Source organism: Antechinus flavipes, chromosome 3 (genome assembly GCF_016432865.1).
Source record: "Antechinus flavipes isolate AdamAnt ecotype Samford, QLD, Australia chromosome 3, AdamAnt_v2, whole genome shotgun sequence".
Lineage (NCBI taxonomy): Eukaryota > Metazoa > Chordata > Mammalia > Dasyuromorphia > Dasyuridae > Antechinus > Antechinus flavipes.
The window spans coordinates 486,061,580-486,088,304 of NC_067400.1; the positions used below are offsets into that span (position 1 = coordinate 486,061,580).

Consider the following 26,725-nt stretch of genomic DNA (forward strand, 5'->3'; position numbering starts at 1 on the left):
GCTGCGGAGGTTTTTGCAGAATTAACCTGCCCCTTCACCCAGGCATAGTTCTTTACAAATTGCCACGTTATTGAGAGGCGCCAAGAGAATCAGAGTTGATCACATAATCTTGTTAATACTGTGTACGATGTTCTCTTGGTTCTGCCCACTTCACTCAGCATCAGTTCTTGAATGTCTTTCTAAGCTTTTCTGAAATCAACCTGCTCGTCATTTCATATAGAAGAATATTCCACCACATTCACATACTATAACTTATTTAGCCATTCTCCAATTGATGAGCATCCTCTAGAGCAGTGGTCCTCAAAATGTAGTCCAAAGAATTGTTGGGGTCTCTGAAACCTTTTCAGAGGGTCTACAAATTCAAAATTATTTTTTATTTCTAATATAGTAGATAGCTATAAATATAACCCATGTGAACAAAAACTCTTTGAATAGATCCTCGATAGTTTTTTAATGACATGAAGATACTGAGAACTAGAGGCTTCTTATTATCTTTACGATTAAATATAGAATTCTCTGATTAGCTTGTAAAGTCAGGAATTTGCTGAAACCAACTCATATGAACCATTGTTAAAATTTTAATATAAGCATTAATATCTCCCACGTGTCCAGAATACTGTCCTTCCTCCATTCCCATTTTCCTTCACATCTCAGCTCAAATTTTATCTTCTCAAAGAGGTCTTTCCCAGTACCTTTCAATTCTAGTGCCTTCCCTCTGAGATTACATCCAGTTTGCCTTGTATATAACCTGTGTGTACTTAGTTGTTGACATGTTTTCTATCACACTAGACTGTGACCTCCTTGAGGATAGGGACTCTTTTCCTTGTATTCTCAGTGCTTAGCACCATGTCTCATTCTTGGTAAATATTTAATAAATACATGACGGCATAAGTTTTTTTGGCCTTGCTATTTTCTTTTCCCTATGCTTTCCTCTCCCTTGCCACTGTTTTATAGTCTATTTCTTTTATTCTTTTCTGTATTTTAAGGCAGAAGGTTCATGGAGTACACCCCACATCCTCTTTAATTTGGTCTATGCAGAAAAAACAAAGCTAGAAAGAGAAAGAAAAATACATTGTCAGATTTTTTTAATCACTCTACCTGTTCTCCATATCCAAGTCACATATTCCATGGCCTTTTGAGCTTTTCCACAAGCTGTCCACCATCAGAGGAATGTCTGTTTTTCTCATATTCCTGTTCCTTCAGGTTCAGCTTGATATAATGTTCCCCACAAAGTCTTCCATGATCTAATTAATGATGATCTTTCCCTTCTCCAATTATCTTGTACATATCTATGTATATATTGCATTGTACCCTTATAGAATATAAGTTCCTTGAAGGCAGGAACTGCTTCTCATTTTTGTCCCCATATTCCTGCCACCTGCCATAGTATCTTAATATTTGTTGAACTGAAATAATTTGCAGTTGCTAGGGCATGTCTACTACTATGCCAAGGAAGTTGCTTCTGTGAATATCTCCCCTGTAAACTGATTTCTTTTAAACAGGCACCATTCCTTGATGGGAGAGTTTTCACTATTTTCCAGCCATGCAAAAAACCTACACTCTCATGCTATCTGAGTTATGATTGTATCTAAATCACTTTTTAATTATTTTTTCTCTGCCATTTTGTGGATTCACAGCACCATCAGTTACTTTGCTCAGGTTTAATAGTAACTCAGGTCCAAACACTTCAAACCTATTTATAGTCATCTGATTGGTAGCTCTCTAAATTTCTGTAACTTGTGCTCATGAAGGCTTCTCTTACCCAAACCTTTGTGATATCTAGCAAAATCACCTACTCCCTATATTCAGGGCAGAGGTTTTAAATAAGGAAATTTGTTTTTCTGCAATAATGGGCAAATTAATAATGAGGTTGATGATGATGATGATGATGATAGCTATTATTCATGTAGTGTTATTAAAGTTTGCAAAGTACTTTGAATGTTATCTCATTTGATCTTCAAATAAGATAGGAATACTTATTATCTCCATTTTATAGATTAAGTAAAAGAAGCTAAGAAAATTTAAGTAACTTGTCTAAGCCTAGTAAATTACTGAGACAGGATTTGAACTCAGACTTTTCTTAACTCCAACTCCTCCCTGGACTTGGAGTTTTATCCTCTGTAAAAGCAAGTTACTATTCTATGATTTTTTTTTTCCTCCAAGTTGCTTCTTCTCCTCCACTTTTCCTAAAATATACTTTCTATTCTTCATCCATTCCCTCCCAGTGAACCATACTCAGCATTCATATTTTCCTCAGACTCTCTTCTTCCTGCCCTGTATTATCCAGCAGCAAATCCTATTCCTTCTATTTGAGACAAAAGCATGAAACTGGAGAAGGAGCTCCTCTATGTGGATACCTGACAAAACCAAAGGCACACATTTCACATAGTTCACTAGTAAAATATTTGGCTGAGAACTAGCTTGATATATCATTTTCCAGACCTTGCCTGTGGGAAAAGTTGGGTTTTCACTGTCAGTCAAGGAAACAACCCTTAATGTGTTCCCCTCTTCTGAGATTTAGTTTAAGAGAGAAATGAAATGTAAATTTGACCTCTTAATTGCCACTCAAAAATAATAAAGTAATCTAAAGACAAATAGGTAAAGTAACAGAAAGCAGTTTGGGGAGAGGGTCTTAAAGGGTATTTTTTCCTCCCTTCATTTCCTTCCCTTACTTAATACTCATCAAGTTTATACATTTATTAAAGAGCTCTGTTTAAAGATACAGGATTTTTTTTCCTTGTAGAATATACTGTGTTAAGAATCAAACATATAAAACAAATTGATGAAATTACAGTATGAGATTTTCAGTGTATAAGAACGATTACATTTGAAATCATTATGTATCCAAGTAGTTATTACAGAAATAACCTTCTTTGTCAAACCTAACAAAAAAAAATCATAAAGACATCTGAAAGTTAAATAAGAAAGTGCTATTCTCTAGAAGAATCTAATCAGCATCCACAACCTATTAATTGTTCAAGAACTCTAACTAAAAATCTTTAATGAGGTTCTTACTGTAGAATTTCAGTCATATGCAAATGAATCATTGAAACTCCTCATTATAACAAAAACAATGGTTCTTTAGTGAGTTTTTGCTTTCACTGTAGTAATTACAATGCCTCCACTGTATAAACTGAATTGAAATAAATTTTAAAGTTTTTTTCATACATTTTATTTTTGTTCTTCAGTTCTGAAGAAATCTGATTACCATCCAGTATTTGAGAGGGTGTGTTCCCACTTGGGTTCCCTTTCCTGAAACTGACATTGTCTCCCATCCTCAGCAAAATTCTCATCTAATGCCTGTAAGTCTTTAAAATTCTAATATTCTCATTTCTTCACAGGTTTGATTACAACTACTTCAAGGAAATTGGATCGAGAACAGCAGGCAGAGCATTTTCTGGAGGTAAGCTCCAAGAAGGAACCTACATTCATTAAAATGGAATTTAGTTGAAACTTTAGCTTTCATCACAACCTAGAATCTTAATAGAATTGAACTATGAGCCTCAAATACCAGTGATACGTCCCCTGAGCGAAAAGGTTCAGAACTTGGAGATCTGAACCTGCTAACTATTGTTTTGCTTCTCTAAAAAGTTTCCAATGTGAACGACAAGGGAATAAAAATGCCCTGCTGGTTTTTAGTAATGATTATCCCATTTATCAACAATTTGGCCTGTATTTTAGGTTAAGCCTGAAAACAATCCTCAGAAACATGTTACCATAAGACATGCTGTCCATTTATATAAAGAGAGGAAAAGATAAAAGTTTTATGAATTAAGTTAACTTTATATATTATTTATATGCTTATTCATGTGTGAAAGGGTTAGATCAATAGATATTTGTATAGTATTACATTGTTCTAGTCTGTCATTCTTTTTTCTTATTAGGATAGAGAGAATATTACTACTAATAATTATAGCATTTATATTGGCACTTTAAGGTTTGCAAAGCATTTTACATATGGTACCATTGTTTGTATAATGTGGTACATTTCTCACAGTCAATATGTGAGATCGGTACTACTATTATTCCCATTTTACAAATGAGGAAACTGAGACTGATGAAGCTTAAGTAACTTGCTTAAGATCATACAACTAACTAGTAAGTATCTGATGTTAATTTAAATGTAACTGTTTCTGATTCTAAGCCATCACTCTAGTCACTATACATCTAGCTGCCTAAGTGATTTATGCCTTTAAGAACAGTACTAAGAAACATAAAGTATTCCTACTATATAATTTATTAAAACTTGCACAATAGGAATGTATAAGCATCACTTCTACTGAAGAAATATAACACTGTGCTTTACAAAGTATGTTCACATCTATTTTCTCAGTCACATGTAAGGGCTTTATAAGAATGAAGTAATATTATTATTTTGAATCAGAGACAAAGTTTTTTTTTTTTAATATATGTGGAAAACACTATGATTTTCTGATTTTCATCTGTTCAAAATATAATGAACCCATATAATATATAAAACTATATGTAAAATTTATAAAATACATATTATAGAAACATTTATATTCTATAAATATGTTCTATAAAGGATAAGACTTAGAAGAAAGCAAGCATATGTCAAGGCTTCTTACTGTTTCCATCCATCAGTGTTAATGCCTCTAAAATTTTACATTTGATTCTGGTAGCCAGATTCTTTCTAGGGAACTATATTTGTCAACTAAATTCTTAAAAAATGATTTTAAACTGGCAAGCATAAATGTTTTTCCAATTTGTCAATGTCATTCCTAAAATATGGTACCCCATACCGAACACCATACTCCAGATATCATACTTGAAGAGAAGTTGTCCAACAATGTTGTTTAAAACTCAGGGTGTTTTTGATGCCTTCTTTGCTTTAATACCATGGCCATTTCTCAACAATTATTTACTAAGCACCTACTATGTGCCATGTGTTGTGGAAAGCACTAGGGATACAAAAAAATAAAAACAAACTCTTTCTTCTTCACTCCCAAATAATCACTACTCTACAGGAGCTCACAATCTAACAGGGAAGAAAACATACCAACAACTATGTACAAACAAGATATATGCCAGATAAATCAAAATAATTAGCCAAGACTTGAAGGAAGCCAGGGGGAACAAGAGATAGAGATGAAGAGAGAGAAGAAACCTTTGCTCCCAAATCTTAGATGTTTACAATGTAATCTTTAGATGTAAACAGTAGCTGTTTATATGTCTTTTGAAGTAAATGCTAGGTAGGTAATGAACTTAACTATTCCAGAATGATCTTTTTTTTGCCAAAATAATAAAATTTTTTGTTATATGTTATACCATTTAAATTTATAAGACAAGTGTTAAATTCCCATAGAGAGGACATTCACTTGAACAATTAGACAACCAATCTTTATGTGGAAAATGAACTTTGATAGAGGATATAGGCTGAAGCATGCAGCACTGGATATCTTTAGAGGAATTATGGTATGAAACATAACTACAGTAAGTTGACTCTTTGGTAGAGAAGTACTTTACACGTTCATTCAGATTATCACAGAATTACCAAATTGAGACACAGTGTTGAAAATGACTTCACAGGTTTTATAACCACCTGTACCTGGGGCTGAATCTCCTTTAGAATATACCTGACAGATGCAGACAGATACCTGGTCTCTGATTAAGGATGTTCAGTTTACTCCTGTGGTCATCATGTCACATGAATGATACTTATTGAACTTTCTGTCCACTTAAATCTTCCATCATTTTCCCATGGGTTCTCAACTCTCCCCCAATGTTCTTCCTCTCTGTTCATAATCTAATCTAGTAACAGGACTCTCTATCATTCATCCTGGCATAAAAGTGATGAAGAGTTTTTAAAAGCTATACTGAAAAAGTTGTTAGCCTTTCCTTTCATGGGCTTTCACAGACTAATCTGGGAACCTAATTAATTAACTACCATCTTAACTATAGGGGTTTTTGTTGTTGTTGTTGTTGTTGTTGTTTTTTAGAAAGATCATTCTGAGTTCTGAACAAACAAATGTGAAAATTGGGATTCTTGTAGCAATCAGGTTGCCTCAATCCGGTCCAAATATAATCATGCAGTTGCTATCAGGGATCTCAGAATAGGCTCATAGTTCAAGTATCTCTAATCCAAAAACAATCACAAATGAAAGTGCAAGTAAGCTTAGGCTCAAAAGAGACAAGATAAAGGTACAAGTAAAATTCAAACCAAGATACAAATCCTAGAATATTATTTCAGGAATGGACAAAGCAAATAAGCAGCAGAAGTCAAAAACAAGGACCAGTGTTAGCAGCAGAGAACGGAGCCTTACTGAGCCTTAGAGGCTCAGTGCACAGTCATTTGTGAACAAAAAGGCATGGACCAATTCTCCTTGCATTTTAGTGTTGGTTTGTAGCCTTTTCAAGATAAATAATTTACCCTTAGTGAAGTAGCTGACCTTGAAGTTTTGCTTGTGCTTGTTGAATTTGTCTGAAATGTCTGAAATCATTGAAATCAGGAGCTCAAAAGCACAGGAGCAAGCACACAGGTGTGTCACCCCATTGATGACTGGGAAGGCACAAGAGCATCACCCATTATCTAGAACCCAGGCAAGCACGCCATCCTGAAACTGACATACAATATTGAAGAACTTCTCCCAATTTTGCTCTAACTTTCCACGAGTTCTCATGGCTGACAGTTTCAAAGGCTTTGGTCAGATCAATAAATGTTGTGTTCACACCTCTGCTCTGCTCCAGGCATTTCTTCTGGAGTTGTAGGGCAACAAACACCACATTGACCATTACTCAGCCCTTTCTGAAGCCACACTAGTTCTCTGGTAGGTGATCATCTTCCAGGTGAAAGATCAGCCTGTTAAGGACTATGACAAAAATCTTGTCAGTAATAACAGAGAGAGAGAGAACTCCCACCCTGCCCACCCCCATCAGATTGTCAAGCTATTAGCATAAAATATATTGATAGGAAATAATTAAAAGTAACAAGTTCATCTTGAACTATTCAAATCCAAAACACTGAAAGTAATGACATAGTTGCTTCTTTGTCCATTTCTTGGATTATTTCTATCACAGCTGAACTGCCTTTCCATTATTTTTCCATCTCTGAAGCATGTAGGGAAGGCAGATTCAACTTGCCAAATAAAGAAATTACTCTGTTGACGATACAGATTGAAGCTCTTTGTTGTGCACAAATTTTTGTAATGCTCACGAAACACTTTGTGAAGTTGTTCGCTCTTGGTGTGTATAATTAACCTCCTGGGGAGTCCTTAATTACCAAGATAACCCTATGCTCCCACTCTGCTTATATTAACCTTCTGGCTCTATTTCATACCTCTCCTTCCCAGTAGAGTTTCTGTACTTTTATTTTGAAAAAGCACAACTGACTTCTCTTTGAAAAGACAGAACCAAAGCTGACCTAGCAGGTACATTTCTGATTGGGTCATACAAGAGAAAATTTACACCTTTTTGGTCATTTGTTGTTTCCTTAATAGAAGCCATAATTGTTTGCCTATAGCATTTTTGCACTTAAATTACTTCAAAATATTTATCTTGACCATACGTAGAATGCAAACTACCATTCTTACAATAATAACTTGATTCTGCCCCCTAACAGTGTAGAGAGGGATATTTTATTAGAAGTGGAAAATTCTGATGTTATTGGATAAAAGCCAGCAACAATAGGAAAGAATTGTTAGTAAATTCAATAATTACATATGACCTTTATACGTGGTGAAATTTAAGACCCTTTGCCAAGTTTGTTGGACAATAGATATAAAAAAAATTGACTAATCCTCTTCTCCTTTCTGCTAAATGCAAAATGTCTGGAACTCCTATATACTTGTGAACATTCAACTATATTATCCAGGCAGATACTAATGATTGTAATGACAGTAGAAGATTAATTTGAAGCAGCAAATAGTCAGAGTTGGTAATATGAAATAAACAGGACTATAATTAATGAATTTGCTAATTACTTTGTGTTGCTGGAACATTAGCTCTGATTTGGCCTTTATCCTGACACTAATATAATTTTGTCTTAGCTTAAAATGAATGTAGCCATATAGGCATTTGTCTAATGGCTTGTCCAGCTGGTGTGCTTTAACTTCATAGGCCTAAACTAGTGTTCTATCTAGTTCTTGAAGGTAAAGACTATTTACTTTTACAATTTGAGCTTTCTATGAGTTCTAAGGATATTTTCACTGGCTTCTCCATTACTTAAGTGATCATTACAGTCATATTGTCTTTATTGGAAGCTTATGAAATTGAGATTCTGAACTTCTAGGCATGCAAGTCCCATGAATTCCAGAAATTTCAAGTGCCATGCAGGGATAATTTATATTTCATAATATGGAATCTCAGAGTTGGCAAGGACCACATAGGCCATTTAGTACAACTCATACTTGAATGATTATTCCTCCTATAGTGGTCATCAAGGCTTTGATTGAAGAGCTCTGAAGGAGCTGGAATGGAACACTACCATCAGAGGCAGCCCAGTCATCTCTGCTTTGAATGTTTGGCCATTAAAACTTCACTTCTAAAGACAGAAAAAAAAATAGACCCTACTTTCAAAATTTCCCAGGCATGAGCAACAGACTAAGAAGGGCTTGTAAGCAAGAAATGAGTTGCTGAATTAGGAAAACAGCAAGTAAACCAGTTTGCAGGAAATTAGAGTTCATAAATGAGAATAATGTGAAGTCAATCTGTATATTAGAGTAGACAGCTATGATGGGCTTTAAATACTAAGCTAAGAAGCATTTCTGAAAAGCCTAAGAAAAAAAAATTCATCATACTTTATCTAAATATGGATTTCTGCAACTTCTAATCATTATGTCCTCTGTAGCCAAGCATAAGTTTAATTAGTTCCCCTTCCAAGTGACAACCTCTTAAATATTTTAAAGCAGTTAATTTGTCCCTCCTTAGGTCTTTTCTTCTCCTGACTAAATCTTTCCATTTCCTTCAAATGATCTTTATATAACAATATTGCAAGACCTCTCTCTTATAGTAACCTTCCTCTGAACAATTATAAATCTTTTTTCTAAAATGTAGTAACTAGAACTAAATGCAGTCTAATAAGAGCAGATCTAATAAGAGCAGGGTATTATGGGATCATCATCTCCCTAATTCTAGACATTGCATCTTTAAAAAAAAAATACAACTTAAAGTCATTAGATGGCAAGTAGGTAGCACAGTGGATGGAGCACGATAAGAGAATCTGCCTCACTCACTTACTAGTTGGGTGACTCCGGGCAAGTCACTTACTGCTATTTGCTTATAAAATGAGCCTAGAGAAGGAAATGGCAACTCCAGTTTTCTTGGCAAGGAAAACCCCAAAAGTGGTATCAAAAGGGTTGGAAATGACTGAAGAACAACTGAACAATAACAAAAAATTATATTAGAATTTGGGCTGCCTTATCACACTGATAACTCATACTCAGTTTTGTTGTCTGCATGTCTCCTTATATTTGTGGAGTTGTTTTTTTTTTTTTTTGACCCAAGTAGAAGACTTTTAATTTCATCTTCCTTCCTTCCAACTATATCCTTATTCTGTCATTTGATGTGCTAGTTCTCATTTCTAGATCTGTGTTATATCTGAATTTGATAACTCTACCGTCTTTACCTTTCTTTAACCAGTTAAAAATGTCAAACAGCATAGAGCCAATCATAGATCACTAGAATACTTCACTGTAGATTTTTCCCTTCTTTATAGACCTCTACAACTTGTCAAAGATCACAAATGAGTCAGTGTTCACATCTGCTTTTCTTTCAGTTTTTAAGAATATAGTTTATATGACCTTGACAACATGGGCAACTAGGTGATTTCTTACCATCTCCCTATTTTCTGCTATTTCTAATGCAGTGATTATTCTCCTTGTCAAAAGGGAGAAAGAAATATTAAGATCTGAATTGTTCTTCCTTCATTATATCCTCCATTATAATTCCATCCATCCCAAGAAGCAATTTGTTTTCTTCTTGTTCTTCTTTAACTAACTGAACTAAAAACAATCAGATTCTATTTTTTTAAATTGTCCTTGGCAGTCTTTCTTCTTTGTCTCCATATCCCCTCCTAGCAGGGCTCTCTGATATAGATGGAGTTAGCAAATGTTTTACAAAATGTTAAAAGAATTTTATCATGCATGGGAGGTGGATAATAGCTGGAGAGTGATAATAGAGTTAAATGATAGTTTCTTCTGAGTTACAGTCATTTAATTCTTAAAAGAGAAGAGCAAGAAATCAGCAAGGGCAGCCTTTGATGATTCCATAGGGACAAAAGGTATAGGGGCAAATAGTTCCAGGGAATTTTTAAATAATAGGTCTTTCTTTCATCATGATCCATGAAGCTTTAATTTTTTTAGCTTTAATGTTTTCTAATGATTTAATTCTTCCTAAAAGACTCATTGTTTAAGAGATCCTGTAGGCCCAGCTTTATTATCTGTCATTCATTACTTTACTTGTAGAAGAAGTACTATTTTATCTTTCTTTTTCATCTTGATCTATTTCCCATTTAGGACTCACTAAAATCTCCCATCAAAAACGAAATTTTTTATTTGCAAATTAAAAAATGATGGGGACAAGTATCTGATATTAAGATAGGAAATGAAAAATGGAAGTGCTAATATGCAATTACTCTTGTGTTAATCGAGGCCAGAGATTTCTATGGGGTTTTTTTTTGACATCTGTATAAATAAAAAAATATATTACAGAATAGAAACTGGATATATGAAAATGTAAATTATTTAGCATTAGTTGCTTTAAAATAATCCCCCATCTTCCTTACTGTAAGATATAGCTCACTTGAATGTTGGAGTTCAAATGTTGGGTTCTTGTTCTTCTTTAAAATATTAAAGTTCTCTCTGGGTGCCTTCCCTGGAATCAGGATTTTGTGGGTCCCTGTTCGGGCGCCAAAATGTGGTGATCTTGTTCTCAAAACGCAGCCAGGTGATAAAAGTTCAGATCTTTTATTATCTCCAATATAGCCCGGTTAGCTTAGAGGCCTATCCAGATGTCTCCAAATCCAAAGGTTCTATCCTTCAGCCTCTGCCTCTGCTTTCTTCAGCCTCCAACCAACACAGAGATAGAATGAATCTCTTGTCTCCTTCACTTGGGGCTCGGCTAGTTTTCTGGTGAGTCTTTCAGACCAGCTTGGTCTCAGTGGGGGGCGTGCAGGAGCCCAGCCACCAACTCCTCTCCAATGCAGCTGAACTCTCTTCTGCGACCAGCCAGCCACGTGGAAAATACATTCTCTCTTGCCTTGCCTTGGAGAGAGGGCTTCTGGCGTAACTCCACTGAAATCTCGACTTGTAGCTTCTTCACTCTGAAGAACTTCTTTGACTGGCCCATTGAAGCTCTATTTATGCTCCTTCAAGAGAGGGATTGTGGGTTTTCTCCCATAGTGCTCTCTGGCCCAAAGAGCTTCAAGGGAGGTGTGAACTCACAAAGGTACAAAGTTTACTTTGTGAAGCTGGCATACTTGTGAACTCCAATGAGTAAAGGTGCAAACACAAGCTTTGTATTAATTAGTTCTACTTAGTACCTTGTTTCAGGTTCTGGCCCAAAACATCTTCTTATAAGATTAGATCAACTCTAATTAGTTAGCAGTTTGTAAAGATTCCAACACTTGAATAGATGCCATCCCCTTTTACTCCCATCTGAACTTATCATTCTCTCCTTTTTAAAAGTTCTGTTTTCTGTAAAGGAAACTGGAATTCTCTTAGTAAATTTAGGAAATTCCCTAGGAGTTAGGGCAATTAAAAAAAAAAAAACCTCTTCTTATTGCTACTTAGAATTAGCTCTTGCTTTTAAAGTATTTAAAATTGCCATACAGTGCTTGCTCCTCATGTACTTAAGAACTTTAAGGATCCTACATTTCATCCATATGGGCAGTTTCCACAAAGACTCAAATTATATTTACTCTGTGTCTCAATTCATACATACAGAGAGAGAACTGAAGTTGAAGTAAAGAAGATCTGAACCCAGTGCTTAGTTTAGACATTTACTAGCTATGTATCCATGTCGCTAAATCTCAGCTTCAGGTTCTTCACCTGTATAAATGGGGACAGCCTATCATTAGTCAACAAATAGTTAAGTACTTACTATGGGCCAGTCATTGTGCTAAGAACTCAGGTTACAAGTAAGAAAAAAGAGACAATTCCTGCCCTCAAGGAGCTTACAATGTAATGGAGGGAGACAACATATAAAAGAAAGCTTAAAAGAGAGGGCTGAGGAAGGTATCTATTGGTAGAGAAGTTGAAGAAGTCCAAAATTAGTACAGCCAGATAAGAAATAAGATATATAATAATAATAATAATCCCTACCTTAAATGATTTCTGTGAGGATTAAATAAAATAATATTTATAAAGTAGTCTACAAATTTTAAAGCACTTTATACTAGCTATTAGTAATAATTGTGCTCATGTAGTCAGTCAATAAATACTTATGTACCTACATATGATGTGCTAGACATTGTACTACAAAGAAGGGTAAAATCAGCCCTTGCTTAAGGATCTCACAGTCAAATGGGGACTAAAACATTCAAACAGCCATTTACAAACAAGATATGTACAGGACAAAATGGAACAGAAGAGAGGTTTCTGAAAGAAATGGAATTTTAACCAGGACTTGAAAGAAGCCAAGGGAACCAGAAGAAGCAACTAAAGAAGGAATATATTGCAAGCATGGAAAATACCTGGAGTCAGGAGAAGGGAGTGTGTTGGGGAATTGCTATGGCCAAACAAATAATCATGAGATGGCCAATCTTTTCTTCTTCAGTCTCTCCAAACTATCTAGACTGATTTTTTTGGACAATGGGCAATATGTTGATGGGCTCATAGTCTAAGGTTTTTTTTTTTTTTCTTCTTGTTAGAGCCTTTAGGATTTTTGATATGATGGCTGGCAATGGAATCTATATTCTCATATGGTCTTTTTTTTCCCCCTAGTGCCTAACACAGTAGTCCCTTAAATGTTTATTGAATAAATGAAATAACAGAATTAGAATATTAGTGATGAAAAGGATGTTAAAAGTCATCTAATTCAACCCCATCATTTAATAAATAGGTTAACTTTTCCTTTGAGAGGTCATGACTTTCCCACAGAGATTAAAGGTAAAAAATCCAATTTTCCCAAAAAATATGTTCTCTCTCTCTCTCTCTCTCTCTCTCTCTCTCTCTCTCTCTCTCTCTCTCTCTCTCTCTCTCTCTCTCTCTCTCTCTTCTCTCTCTCTCTCTCTTACTCTCTCTCCATATATATATATATAATATATACATACATATATTATATATACATTCTTGAAAAAAAGGCAGAAGGTAAATTTCATGTTGTAATTAAATCATATTTTTAGCATATTATTACTAAGATCATCATTGCTCTAAAGTTGACAATAGTTTGTAGAATTTAAGTTCTCCAGATTCCCTTACTCAAGTACATGCCCCCAAATCACTATCAAGTTCATACATCCTCAAAGAAATACTGAAATGCATATTGGGAGAATTATCAGGAAGGTCATCTGGGGCAAACTCTGATGATATGACTCCTTATTTTCCACTATAGCAAATTGGATTTTCGTTCTTTAGATCTTCCTAAAATAAACAGTTATTTGTCTGCATTCAACCTTCCAAAAAGAAAGATGCCTTTTACTTTTGCCACACTGTTCACATGTGGTACTTGGGGAGATAATTGCTGTGAGTCAGGTTTCAGCTTCAGGAGCTGCATACACAAGCTATAAAGTCGAGATGAGTGGCTGCTTTTGTTTTGAGTTGTGAAAGGTTTCGGAGTATGCTGTTATATTTCTGTTTCCTTCATGCTTTCTTGGGCAAGCAGATGTAACATTTCCTGAATAGGAAATCTCTTTCTCTGCAGGCTTAATATTGAATCAGTGGACTATCCTTTTTTCCCCCAGAAAGGCTTCTGATTTCACTATATAGTTCTGAACAACAGAAAGAAACTCCCAACTGAGAATTATACTCTTAGGAAGTGTGTGTGTGTGTGTGCACACACGCGCGTGCATTCCCCTTGACATCTCAGTAAAGGTATATTGACCCTTTGCCCTTTTTTATCCACATTCCCCCATTTCTTTCCTCTCCTTCTCTTTGGTTTTGCCATTTCCCACAAACTCTACTATGTAGTAGAATGACATGTCTATTCCAATTTCCTTTGAATCCATCAGAGACCGTAAAAGCCAGAGTCTTACACCAGATGTTCATGGACCAGCCTGATGCTTTAAGCGTCTGTCCATGGAAGAATAAAAAATGTGGTGGCAGCAGCAAGTTTAGAAACATGAAATTCCAGCTGAAGTGCCTCTATTAATAAAGGGGAAAATGGTGTGCTGGCTTGTTTCCTCCTTGTTGCAGACAGCCTTGTTCAATCAATCTGTCGTAAAAGCACCTTCCAAGCCTCCTGCTTCTGTGGTCAATCAGGAAATACCAGCCTCATCAGTTTTGTGGTAAGGATCCCTTTAGTTCTGTGCTGAGAAAGATATCTTTAATAGTGCAAGTTGTAATGAAGATAAGTCAGGAAACTGTGATGTCAGAGTTGGAATACTGGAGGCTTCCTCCTTATAGCAGAATACAGAGATTATAGCATATTAATTTGGTGTTTTGTTCTTTCTGTGTGTAGCTATTGTAATAGCCTACTCACTCATCTGGGGAGAACTACAGAGAATCTCATTGATGTGAGAATGGGAAATTTGACCCCTCATCTCCATATAAACTAGTGGATTAACCAAAATGTTTGAAAACAGCTTTTTGTTCTTTAGACTTTATAAGAATCATCTAGATGCAAGTGGCTCTCAAAATGCTTCTTTATAATCTTCCCTTGTTTGCCATATTTAGATAATATCATAGAAAGAGCTGACCATCTCTTTTACTTGAATGTTACAAAGGTCAACCAAAGAATTAAAGAGATGATAAAAGTAGCTTCAGGCCCAATCATTCCTGAGCCCAGGATTGTGTTAAATCCCAACTACTTTTGTTTGCCTTTTCTAACACCCAAACATTACTTCCTATAAATGACAAATCAGTATGTCCTTAATGAAGGGACTAGGTATGTTTAGTTTGAAGAAATTTGGAGAAGACACAATAAGTCATTGAAAAGTGATTTGCAGAAGATGGTTTAAACCAGACCAAAAAAGGGAAGGAGCTGTGTTGTTAACTGCAGAAAAACAGACTTTGGGGTCCCTCTAAGGAAAAAAAATTCCCAACAGAGCCATCCAAAACTATTTGGCCGTCTAGGGGGGGTAGTGATATTCATATAACTGAAGGTCATTAGTAGAATTACTAAAGGTGGTTAGTAGAACTTAGATGATCATTTTTCATAGCTGTTGTAGAAGAAAATCTTGGACAAGTGCAGGACAGCTTAAAGATCTCCGAGTCCCTTCCAAATTGGAAATTCAAATCATCATATCTAATGTAGTTTCAAGCTCCTTCAGAAAGCTCCCAAAACTGTTAGTAATGAACAAAATTAATGAATTTGGATTTTATCTCATGTTCTTTCACCTCTGGAAGAGGGAGAAGATGAAATATAGTGTCCTAAAAAATCCAGAGGCTAGAACATCAAGACTCAGAAGTTTATCTGTGCTTTGATAATTTTAAAAAAGATTTACTCTTCCTAGAAAGTCCTCTATTGATAGAGGACTGTACCTAGGCATAGTTATTCCACAGTAATTCCTTTTTACTTCTTGTCATAAGGAATGGCAAGACTTTCCTTTCAAGAAAAACCACTGACATTTCTCTGTCATTGTCTTTCCAGAGAAATAAGAAAAGGAATATTTAATAGAAGTGTGACAGCTATTCTGAATCATGTTTTTATATTTAAATATATCAAATTAATGAAATCATAAATACCTGTGAAACAGGTGTGGCCAAGTTGGGGGAAAACATTGCATTTCTCCGAATGCCTGGGTCCAAGGTATACAGAGCTCATTTGCTGAAAACATTGAATATCTTTTCCAAGTGAAGAGTGTGAATGTAATGCACAGTTTTGTGATGTCAATGAAGGAAGGAGTGGTTGTCTTAAGGAGATCAAAAAAAGATGAGTTTTATGATGAGATAGAACAAGAAATGCTTCTGTAAATGAATAGCAACAGAAACAAGATTTTTTTAAAAATTAAATATGGAGTTAAAAATGAGGTATTCTGATTATATCTGGGGGGGAAGAGGAATTAATGAACTGCAATTGCTGGCCAGTAACAGCATTTCAGTTCAGACATCAAATGATCTGCTAGATGCAGGATCTGTCTTGCCGAGACTTGTCAGAGTGGTAAATTCTTGCACTTTGTGACCATGGGTATAGTTTTAAGTCATTTGGGAATATATGATGATGTTTTCCTTTACTTCACTATGTATTTGTTATAATTATTTTATCATATTAGTGCTCTTTTTCACCTTTCTCCATTAGCAGGATAATCCAGTATTCCTGAGTACCTAATCTATGAACATCAGAAAAAAAGCAAGGGGATAAGATAGCCAGAAAGAAAATATAATTGTTAAATCTGTTTTGAACCCAAGACCAAAAAAGTTCAGAGCTGGTTGGAACATGAGCCGTACTTGGTTTAGAAAATCATAAAGCTTACTGCTATAAGAATAAGAGCAACACATAATAATTGTAATTACTTTTATAGAGTATTAAAGTTTACAAAGTACTTTACAAATATATCTCAGATGTCATTTAATCTTCACACACACAATTCTGGGAGATAGAAGCTGCTCTTATCATTTTTAAATTGAAGAAACTGATGCAGGCAGATGTTAAGTGACGTATTCAGGTTTACACAGGTATTGTCTGAAGGCAGATTCATGTCTTATCTTCTTGTTACAACTCTGTTATTTGAAGATAACAACCAAATTTTATTTACCTATGTACTCCCCCAATTCTTAGCACACTATAGGTGTTTTAGAAAGATTTAAGGAAGAAAGGAAGAAAAGAAGGTAGAAAGAAAGGAAAAAGGAAATGTGTGTATCATTTTAAGTATACATAGTTAAGTGTTTAATAAGTTCTTTTTAATTCATTAATTCATTGTGATCTGTGCTGAGATTCTTGATAAGAGTAGACATTATAAAGTTTAAATTCTGCTTTACTATTCTGCAGCCCTCATCTAAAACAAAAAGTATATGTAAGGTTTTTTTTAAGTTTAAAAATGTATTAATAATTATTTTTCCTTCATCATGGGAACCCTTTAAAGGATAGATCCTTTAATATGGCACTGATAACAATGAGACAAAGAATTTCTTCCCAAGCAAAAATTTCATAAAATGTTTGTATATTTGTATGAAAATATCCAAGATCAGTTTCACATCTTTATATGTGACCTCATCAAATTTACAAGTTTTTAAGGGACACCAAATAATATATTTATCTGAAATTTTCAATTTCCAAGTCTTATTTTATCTAGTTATGTCATTTACATTTAGTCTGACCAGTCCTATCCTCAATTAGTATTAAAAGGCAAAAATACCTCTCCCAAAGTCTTTAAAAGAGGTCAGAAAGATTGAAGTTAAATTCAAAGAAATTTTACACCCTTGGCAACAGCTGGGAGCCACAGCAGCAAAAAGACTTTTATGGTGTGCAGGAATTAGAGACGGGGTAGCTTGATTTCAGCAAGGGAATGTAGTAATGTTTTTTAGTTTATCATTTTTATTGCACCACATGTGATGACTGACACTTGATACAGGAAAGCAAATCCCTTTCTGTCTCGTATTTATTTTGTATGAGAATATGACAATGGCCTTACAATATCATATATATGTTGGTTCAGGTACAGAAATCATTTCCCTGACACTTTTAATGGTACCCCCAGAGAGCCATTATTTAAAAATATCTAACCAGAGTTTGCAGTTGAATCATATAAAGTAGGATTGAAGAATCCTAGATTTGAAACTGGAAAGGACGTTAGTGACCATTGAGTCCCAGGTTAAGCCACTTGCCAGTCACACAGCTGTTGTGTGTCTAAAGTAGGATTTAAATCCAGATTTTTGTGACTTCTGAGTCTTAACACTTTTTCTACTGTATTGCGTTGCCTGTGGATAAAACCTCATTTTTAACAAACACTGTGGTTGCTTTAGGGGAAAAGAACAGATCTGGAATCTCTTTTTAGAGTCCCAGGATTAGTTTAGGTATGACCTGTAATGGGATTTTTAACATCCTTAAATAGTTACTCTTTAGTTATCATTTGAATGACTGTTTTTGTGGCAGGTCAGTATCCCATGCATTTACTTTTCTGTGGCTTTGTCTTATGTTATCTCCCACGCCTACCCTCATCCATCAAAGAAAGTTCTTAACTGCTCCATGAAGATATAAAGAATAACTTTCTATGAAATAATTTGAATAAAGATATTGGATGTGGCTTGATATCACCTGGCAAAAGATTTCAAGAAATCTTCATTTCTACCCACAAAATTATGACCACCCATCGTTCCACCCCCATCTTCTACAAGACCACATAAAGCTATACTGTATAAAATTCACTTAATCTGAACAAAATGATACAGTGTAAGCCTCTTTTTTTGGAAATCTAATCCAATTCTAGCCTGAACAAGATCCCCTAGAAATTTAGAGCTGGAAAAGGCCTTCAAAACTATGAGTTATTTAATTCCCAAATTATAAATTTGTGTAAATATTGGCCAAATGTGGGTATACGAGCAGCATTCACGTTTGACATAGCCAACTGTGCATTCCTTGTCTGTGACAAATTGTGGTATAAAAGAGGGAGAGAGTCCAAACCAAACTCTAGTCAAGAGCTGACGTATCTTTGAGAGGGTACATATGCCTTCCTCAGTTTAAAAGCAAATTCCATCAGATTACACAAGCAAAACCAGCATGAAAAAAATTAAGCTCCCTCCCCATTCTTCAACAGCCTTCCTTCATCCAAGTCCAAGCTCAGGTTATTTAGTTAAAGGGGCACTGGAATTACTCTGTTGTATTTGCCAAAAATAAGTCATTTCTAAAATGTGAGAAGCTCATTTTCAGGAGTCCTTGAAATATAATTTGCAATGATGAAGGGGTAGAAATAAGAGAGAAGGAAATATCTCTTTACAAATTATATCACTTTGGAAAAAGTGCAAAGAAAATCATAATTTAGAAACATAGTTTGCCTGATAAAAGACCCTAAAAGAAAGACTAGCCACTTTTCTTCAACCATACAGTGTAGAGGAGGATTTTAAATGGAGGAGAATAATCTCTGCATAACTGAATTATATACACATCTGTGTGTAGGTATATGTATAGATGTATATAATACAGACATACATATAAATACATACACATATATGGATGTATATATGCAAATATATGCACAAATACACATATATATACACATATATTTAATCACATTTTTCAAATCACATGTTTATTTTTTAACATTAATTTTTTTTTAAATTTTGAGTTTCAAATTCTGTTAGGAAGGGATTTGAACTCCTGAGAATTTTGTATTCATTTCCATCTTCCTAAAACAAGAAATAATAAAGCCTTATGTATGAATCCTCAAATCACAGACAGTGCACAATTGTTAATTGCCAAAGTAACAACAACAAATAGAGATTAAGGAGTCATTTTCAACAGATATAAAGAGCGATAAAACATTATATCTCAGAGATTGTTCTATGTTTGTGGGGCTTTTTGTTTTGCTTTTTTTTTTCCTTTTCAAAGATCAATGGACTATTGGGCCACATTTGACCCATAAAACTCCTAAGTACAACCAAAATTAAATTAAAATGTAATTGGGAAGTATTTAGTCAAATAAATAAAAAATACAATAAAATATAGATAATGTTAATATGGGCTTTTCTGAGTTAGTATGCACCCACAGGGATCACTAGGTTTAGAGGTCCTTGTTTCTCTTTGAGCTTCATATCTTTATTCTATTATAACTAATTTTTTGCATCTCAATCGGATAAGAAAAGATTTACTTTATTGCCAAAATAGAACTGACAAGAACTTTAAGAAATGAATAAATTCTTCCTGTGCAGCAAGAGAACTGTTTGGTTCTGCACACATATATTGTATCTAGGATATACTGTGACATATTTAATATGTATAGGATTGCTTGTCATCTGGGGGAAAGGGTGAGGTAGGGAGGGGAAAAGTCAGAATAGAAGTGAGTGCAAGATCTAATGTTGTAAAAAATTACCCAGACATGGGTTCTGTCAATAAAAAGTTATAATTATTTTTAAAAAAAAAAGAAAGAAAGAAATGAAGTGGATATTGTAAAATTTGTCATAGATAAGGGATTGAATGCCAGTTAAATTGTGACAAGCATCCTGGACTTGAAGAAAGTCTATTTCAAGTTGTTCAAAAAAAACTAGTAAGATTAAACAGTATAAAATTTGCACACTTAAATGAACACTAGAGTAATGGGTTCCTCCCAAAATGGAAATTCTGACAACATAAATTATTGTGATGAGACAGCAAAGGGAGTACTTTTTAACGTTATTGATATGGCTACACAGGGTGCTCATTGAATGCCTCAAAATTTTTCTTTTTTGATTAATATTTTTTTTGCCTTCTCATCAGTCATTTCAGGACAGAAGGCCTTACTTTCTTTTTAGATTGAAATCTTTGTTATATCAGAGTGATAGCTGATTCAAAATAGTTCATACACTGAGTACATTTGACTATGTATATAACATTTTATCATGGTTACCTGTCTCCTCTCTACCATGAAGAGGTAGAGTAAGATTTTTTAAAATTATTCAGAGTTCAATTTTAAACTCTGTACTAAGTCAGTATAAATTATATTTGCCTTTACTCTTTTTTTCAATTATTGTTTATATTGTTCTTTTGGTTCTGCTTATTTATTCTGTACCAGTTTATACAAATCTCATTTTTCTCAAAATTTCCCCAGTTTACTATATAATAATTTTCAATTACACTAATCTTTTTTTAGTTATACAGCAATTTAAGGGCATACCCAGTTTATTTGCTACCACAAAGAGTGTGGCACTAAATTTTTTTTTTTTTGGAACTTTTTTTTTACTTTGACTTAGAGTCATATATAGTAGCATAAAGGGTATGGATAGTATAATCACATTTTTTGCATGATTTTAAATTATTTTCAAGAATGACTAGATCAATTCATTGATCCACCAAAATCATATTAGTGGGTCAGATCCCCACCAGCATTGAATGTTCCCATTTTTTGTCATCTTTGCCAGTTTGCTTAGTATGAGATAAAACTTGAGAGATTTCAATTTTCATTTTACTTACCATTATGAATTTGGAGTTTGTTTTCATGTAGTAAAGATTCATCTTCCTGAGTTCATATCCAACCTCAGATACAAGCTATGTGACCCAGAATAAGTCACATACCTGTTTACCTCAGTTTCCCTATCTGTAAAATGAGGTGAAGAAGGAAGTGGCAAACCACTCCAATATCTTTGCCAAGAAAACCCCAAAAGTGGGATCACAAAGAGTGCAACTTGACTGAATTGACTCCACAGCAACAATATGTTTAAGTAATAAACACTGGTTTTTCTTGGCCCCAAAAGAAATACCCAAGACTAGAGTAAAAGATCCAAAGCCATACTTCAGCATAATAGAAATGGAAAAACATTTTTTCAATTAGGGTCATCCCAGTGCAGAATGGACTATTTCAGGAGGTATACATTACTCCTCACTGTGTATTTTTAAGTGGATAGCCATCAATCAAAGATGTTTTAAAGAATTTTAAAGTTTACATTGGACTAGATTGAGGGTCCTTAATTTTTTGTGTGTGTCATGCAGTCCTTTTACAGTCTGGCAGAATCTATAGACCCCTTCCTAGAACAATGTTTCAAAAAAAACCAATAATATTGAAAGCACTTATCAAAATATTTTATAAATCAAATTTCTGGTATTCCAGGTTAAGAACACTTAAACTAGATAACATCTGACATTCTGTGGATCTGAGGTCTCTTTAAAAGAAAAGCAATTATCTTTGTGGCTGTTGATTAATCTAAGAAATGGATTTGCAGACCCAGCTAGTTTATGGACTTAACCCTTTTTTTGAAAGATAAACCTCTGTACAGTACCCATGAAGTAACTACCAGGCCAAAAGAAAAAAAACGCAAACCTGAAAAGAGTTACAGTAGCTCATGGTTGAAAAGGAAAGACCAGAGAAAGCAAACCTGATGATCACTAGTAGAGTTGCTAAGTAGATGGTATTATCCATCAAAATCTGCCAAAGTTTCCAAAGGCGAAGCACTAGCTTCAGAGGTTAAACTCATCACTCTTGGACCAATTTACATATGACATTGTGCATAGCTTCACAGGTGTATTCAGGCATAAAATCTTACACAGCAGAATATGGAGGCAGGCTTAGACTGTGGCTGTCCAAGGTGATTAGTAGATGCAGAGATGAGAGTAGGAGATTGTGGATGATCGGCAGACTTATGAACAAGGAATTTTCCTTTAAGGCTAGAGCTGGAATTTGGCAAAAAGGATTTGAAACCCCAAGGAAATATTTGCAAGGGACAGTATTGTTTGTATTGCTTTTCTCTTCTAGATTGTCACACAGTGCCGTGGCATCCAGATGTTCCATTATTTAAGCTACCAACTTGGGAAATTACATTACAGATACTTTCATAGTAGACCGAACACTAAATTCCACCATGACATTTTAAAACACTGCTTTTAAAAAATTCTTTTGAATATGATCAACCTGTCTGCCTCACATATATAACAAAATGTTAAAAATATGATTCTAATATTCAATTTGCCAATAATAATAATAATCGTGTTATATCAGGATCTATTGAAGGAATTAGGGAATATGTAGACTTAAGGGGAAACTATAGAAGGTAGGACAGTCATTTTCAAATATTTCAAGGACTGGAAATAACAGGAATTAGCTTCATGTTTCTTAACTCTAAATGACAGACCTAGGAGTAAAGGGTGAGATTTTCAGAAAGACCAATTTCAATTTAATGACAGGAAAAATATCCTAATAATTGGAGCTATAGGAAAATAAAATGAAATAGACTGAACCAAGAAGTAGTTAGGACCCCTTGAATTTGTCATCTTGTCGGGATGACATTTTGTTGGGGGACAGCATGTGGGGAAAGAAGAAGGAAGTGTGTTCCATTTTGTCTACTATATCTTGCATTTTATTTATCTAAAAAGTCTCAATAAAGTCTCTTTGTGCTTTATGGTAGTAACTGGGGGTTAAGTTTGTAGAATCATAAGGATTTAGACTTGGGAAGAAACTTCAGAAATCATCCTATTCCACCCCTCAGTTATTTTAGTTGAGTTTGACTTAAGGACATGTATAAACCATCCTTTCACACTTCTCCATTCCCTCATCCCCTCCCATTCTGGCCTGGTTTCTGTCATAGCATAACAATTTTTAAAATAGTTAAATCAGTTCATGATTGCTGTGATGTGTAACTATGGCAGATTTGCCACTTTGAAAACAAATAAAGCATGAAGATACCTGATTGTCTCTTTTTAAAAATGAGCTGATTTTAAAAATTAAGAAATAAAGAAAAAATGAACTCTCTGACAGACCTTCCCTTATATGGTGGAGACTCCGTGTCTCCATTTGTTTTGTGTTCTTTGTCAGCTTGGATGTCTGCCCAGTGTGGAATTACTTGACTGGCATTTCAGTTGAAGTCAATGGACAGTTCTTGAATGCCTACTGTATGCAAGGCACTGCAGTACCAAATAAATATGCAGCAGTGGTATTTATTGTTTAGAAGTGATTTAGTGCTTTCACATTATATGGATTTCTTCATTAGTATACTGTCTTCTAGGTCCGAGAAATCTAAATTTAATGTCCATGCTTAAGCTTAAAGCTTGAAATGTAATGACCTATGTAAAATAATCCTCCTCTCCAGCAGGACACCCTTGAAAAGAGCCACTGGATGTTCCATAAAGTCATTAATGATTGGAGAGAAAGCTGTTTACTCTTCTAACTAAAAGAGTTGGTGGTTTAGTATCTCAGTTCTCACTTTATCTATCCTTTCCTCATATTTGTATCATTGCCTTTCTCTTTCCAATCTCACTGATCCTTTCAGATATGAATATACATAAATATTTAATAAACATATATGTGTGTGATATATAAATATTATATATTAACATGAAGAAACACCTGAGATGCTGATATCTCTGAATAGCCATTAACCAGCCCTGATTGGTTATCTAGGAATAAATCTGTTGGTTTCTATTGAGGGACAAAAAATTAGAATGACCCTCGACAGGATCATCACCAGATAAGGCGTCTGGCACTCTGGACTTTAGAACATGTAATATATTGTACATGGCAACAACAAGATTATATGATGATCAGTTTTGATGGACATGGCTCTCTTCAACAATGAGATGATTCAGGACAGTTCCAATGATCTTGTGATGAAGAGAGCCATCTGTACCGAGAGAGAGGACTGTGGGAACTGGGTATGGATCACAACACAGCATTTTCACTCTTTTTGTTGTTGTTTGCTTGCATTTTATTTACTTTCTCATTTTTTTCTTTTTGATCTGATTTTTCTAGTGCAGCAAGATAATTGTATAAATATGTATGCATCTATTGGATTTGACATATATATTTTACCATGTTTAACATATATTGGATTACTTGCCATCTAGGGGAGGGGGTGGGAGAAAGAGGGGAAAATTGGAACACAAGGTTTTACAAGGGTCAATGTTGAAAAATTATCTATACATATGTTTTGAAAATACAAAGTTTTAATTAAAAAATGAGTATCAGAACCATAAAAAAGAACATGTATTATACCTATTTCTCCAACAGTGAGATTTCCTTCTCCCTGCCTAATAAAGATATTCTACAATTTAAATTTTTTGTTCTTTGTTTAGATACATTATAAAAGTAAAGTCACATCTATAAAGTAGATTCAAACAATCATTCTGATAATCTCAGTATTTTGTTATTTTTTAAAAATAGCTAATAATAATAAGTTATCATGTATATACACTTTAAGATTTGCCATGTATTTTGCAAATATTATCTCATTTTATCTTCACAACAGCCCTGAGGACATAGATGCCATTATTATTATCCCCATTTTACAGATAAGTAAATCAAAGCAACAAGTAATATGCCAAGAGTCACACTGACAGATAATAAGTGTTAGTGACTGTACTTGAATTCAGGTCATTGTAACTTTAGGTCCAATATTCTATCTACTATGCCAACTATATTTTTAGTATGTATCTTACAGGGCTTTTGAGTAAACTATACCTCATAAAGTTCTTAACAGAATAAGATTCATTGATATCCATAAAGCATTTGGCAATTTGCCAAATACTTTGCATGCATTAACTCATTTGACTGTCTCAACAACCCTGCAAGATATGTCATTGGAGAGGTAGGGAGTTAATCAAAGGTATTTTGATATAATAGATCTTATCCTGTACCCTATTTTCCCAGTGAAAAGGCTGAGGATCATAGAGATGGAATAACCTATGATCCCACAACAATAAATGGTAGCCCAGAGCTTCTTGATTTTCTTTGTATTTCGAGCTGACAAGGACTTTAAAAATCATTTCCAAGGAGGGGAAGAAAAAATCCCTAAATAAAGGAGTGAAAGATTCAGTGAGCACGGTGAGTTTATAGGACAGAAAGGAAACAATACCAATGAAAGAGGAACATATGTGTCATAGAAAAGATCATTGGATAAGGAACATGGGGTCAAATTCCATTGGGTCTAAAAAACCAAATAAAGTTGAAGTGACTTAACAGTTGGAAAGTTGTGAGATCATCTAGTCCAATCCTCAGTCTAAAACATGAACCCTCTAGGTAGCCTCCTTTAGAGATAATAAGTTTCTGCTTGAAATGGTGCTTCAGAGATTGGGAAACTTCTGTCCATTTGGGAACTACATCACTTGTTCAAAAGTTATTCCTTATGCGAGTTAAATTCTCTTTCCCTATTATTTCTATGAGCATATCTTAGTATTCTCTTGAGAGTCTATTCCAGAAAAATAACACCTTTTTAACATTTGAAGACATGTCAACCTCCAAAATCTCCCAACAAACTTACTTTAATTACTGGTTAGTTTCTTGTTTTGATGAATAGCAATATATTAATAAACTGATAAAATGAAGACAAATTAATAAAACATAGTAAATCATACAAGACTTTTTATAAAAAGTGTTGTTTAAGATGTTATTTTATGTGCAAGGGAGTTAGAAGGGAGCAGGTACCACAGTCAGAAAGTCCAGTTACAAGTGTCCTATTGCCAGAATCCAGGTGTGAGAGGATAAAGATAATGACAATGGAAATGGAATGACATTTCAGAAGAAAAAAACAATGCGACTTAGAAAGACTGGCAGTATTGATGGTGGGTTTTCCTTCACCAGGAATGACCTCAACCTCTTCACATTTCATAAGTTGTCATGGCTAAAAAAAAAAAAAAAATTCATCATCTGCCAACATTGCAAGAAGGAGGAAAGGAAATGCGTGCAGTTGTTTCTCACCAGTACTTTGAGATAGTATTTAGTATAAAGAACTTTATACTTTTATCAGAAGCTTTCGTTTTTCTCCCACTTAAGATTAAGCTGCTTAGTGATTGTGCTTTCTAACTACTTAATTAGTCTGCTTTTCAATCACTCGCAGTACATTCTCCCAATTTGGCTGGCTATTGACATGTACGTTCCAATTTCCAAAATAGAAAAAAAAAAAAAAAAAAAAAAGCTTTGTAACTAATACAGCATATCCTAGAGTGATTTTTGTTTATTTGCCTTGCTTTTTTGCCTAGTGAAAGGAAAAAAATGTAGAAAAACCTAGTTCACATTTTATTTTTCTCCTCTTTTAGCTAAATACACACATACCTGACC

At 34.5% G+C, this 26,725-nt stretch overlaps 1 protein-coding gene across 3 annotated transcripts in view; it reads left to right on the top strand.

The window, feature by feature from the left end:
* FAT3 (FAT atypical cadherin 3) overlaps positions 1 to 26,725 on the top strand; it is a 537,424-nt gene that overhangs the window by 338,741 nt on the left and 171,958 nt on the right. For all 3 annotated transcript variants that reach the window (XM_051986799.1, XM_051986800.1, XM_051986801.1), the window contains exon 3: positions 3,342 to 3,403. In XM_051986799.1, the coding sequence (XP_051842759.1) occupies positions 3,342 to 3,403 (62 nt within the window). The remainder of the gene's footprint in view (positions 1 to 3,341; positions 3,404 to 26,725) is intronic.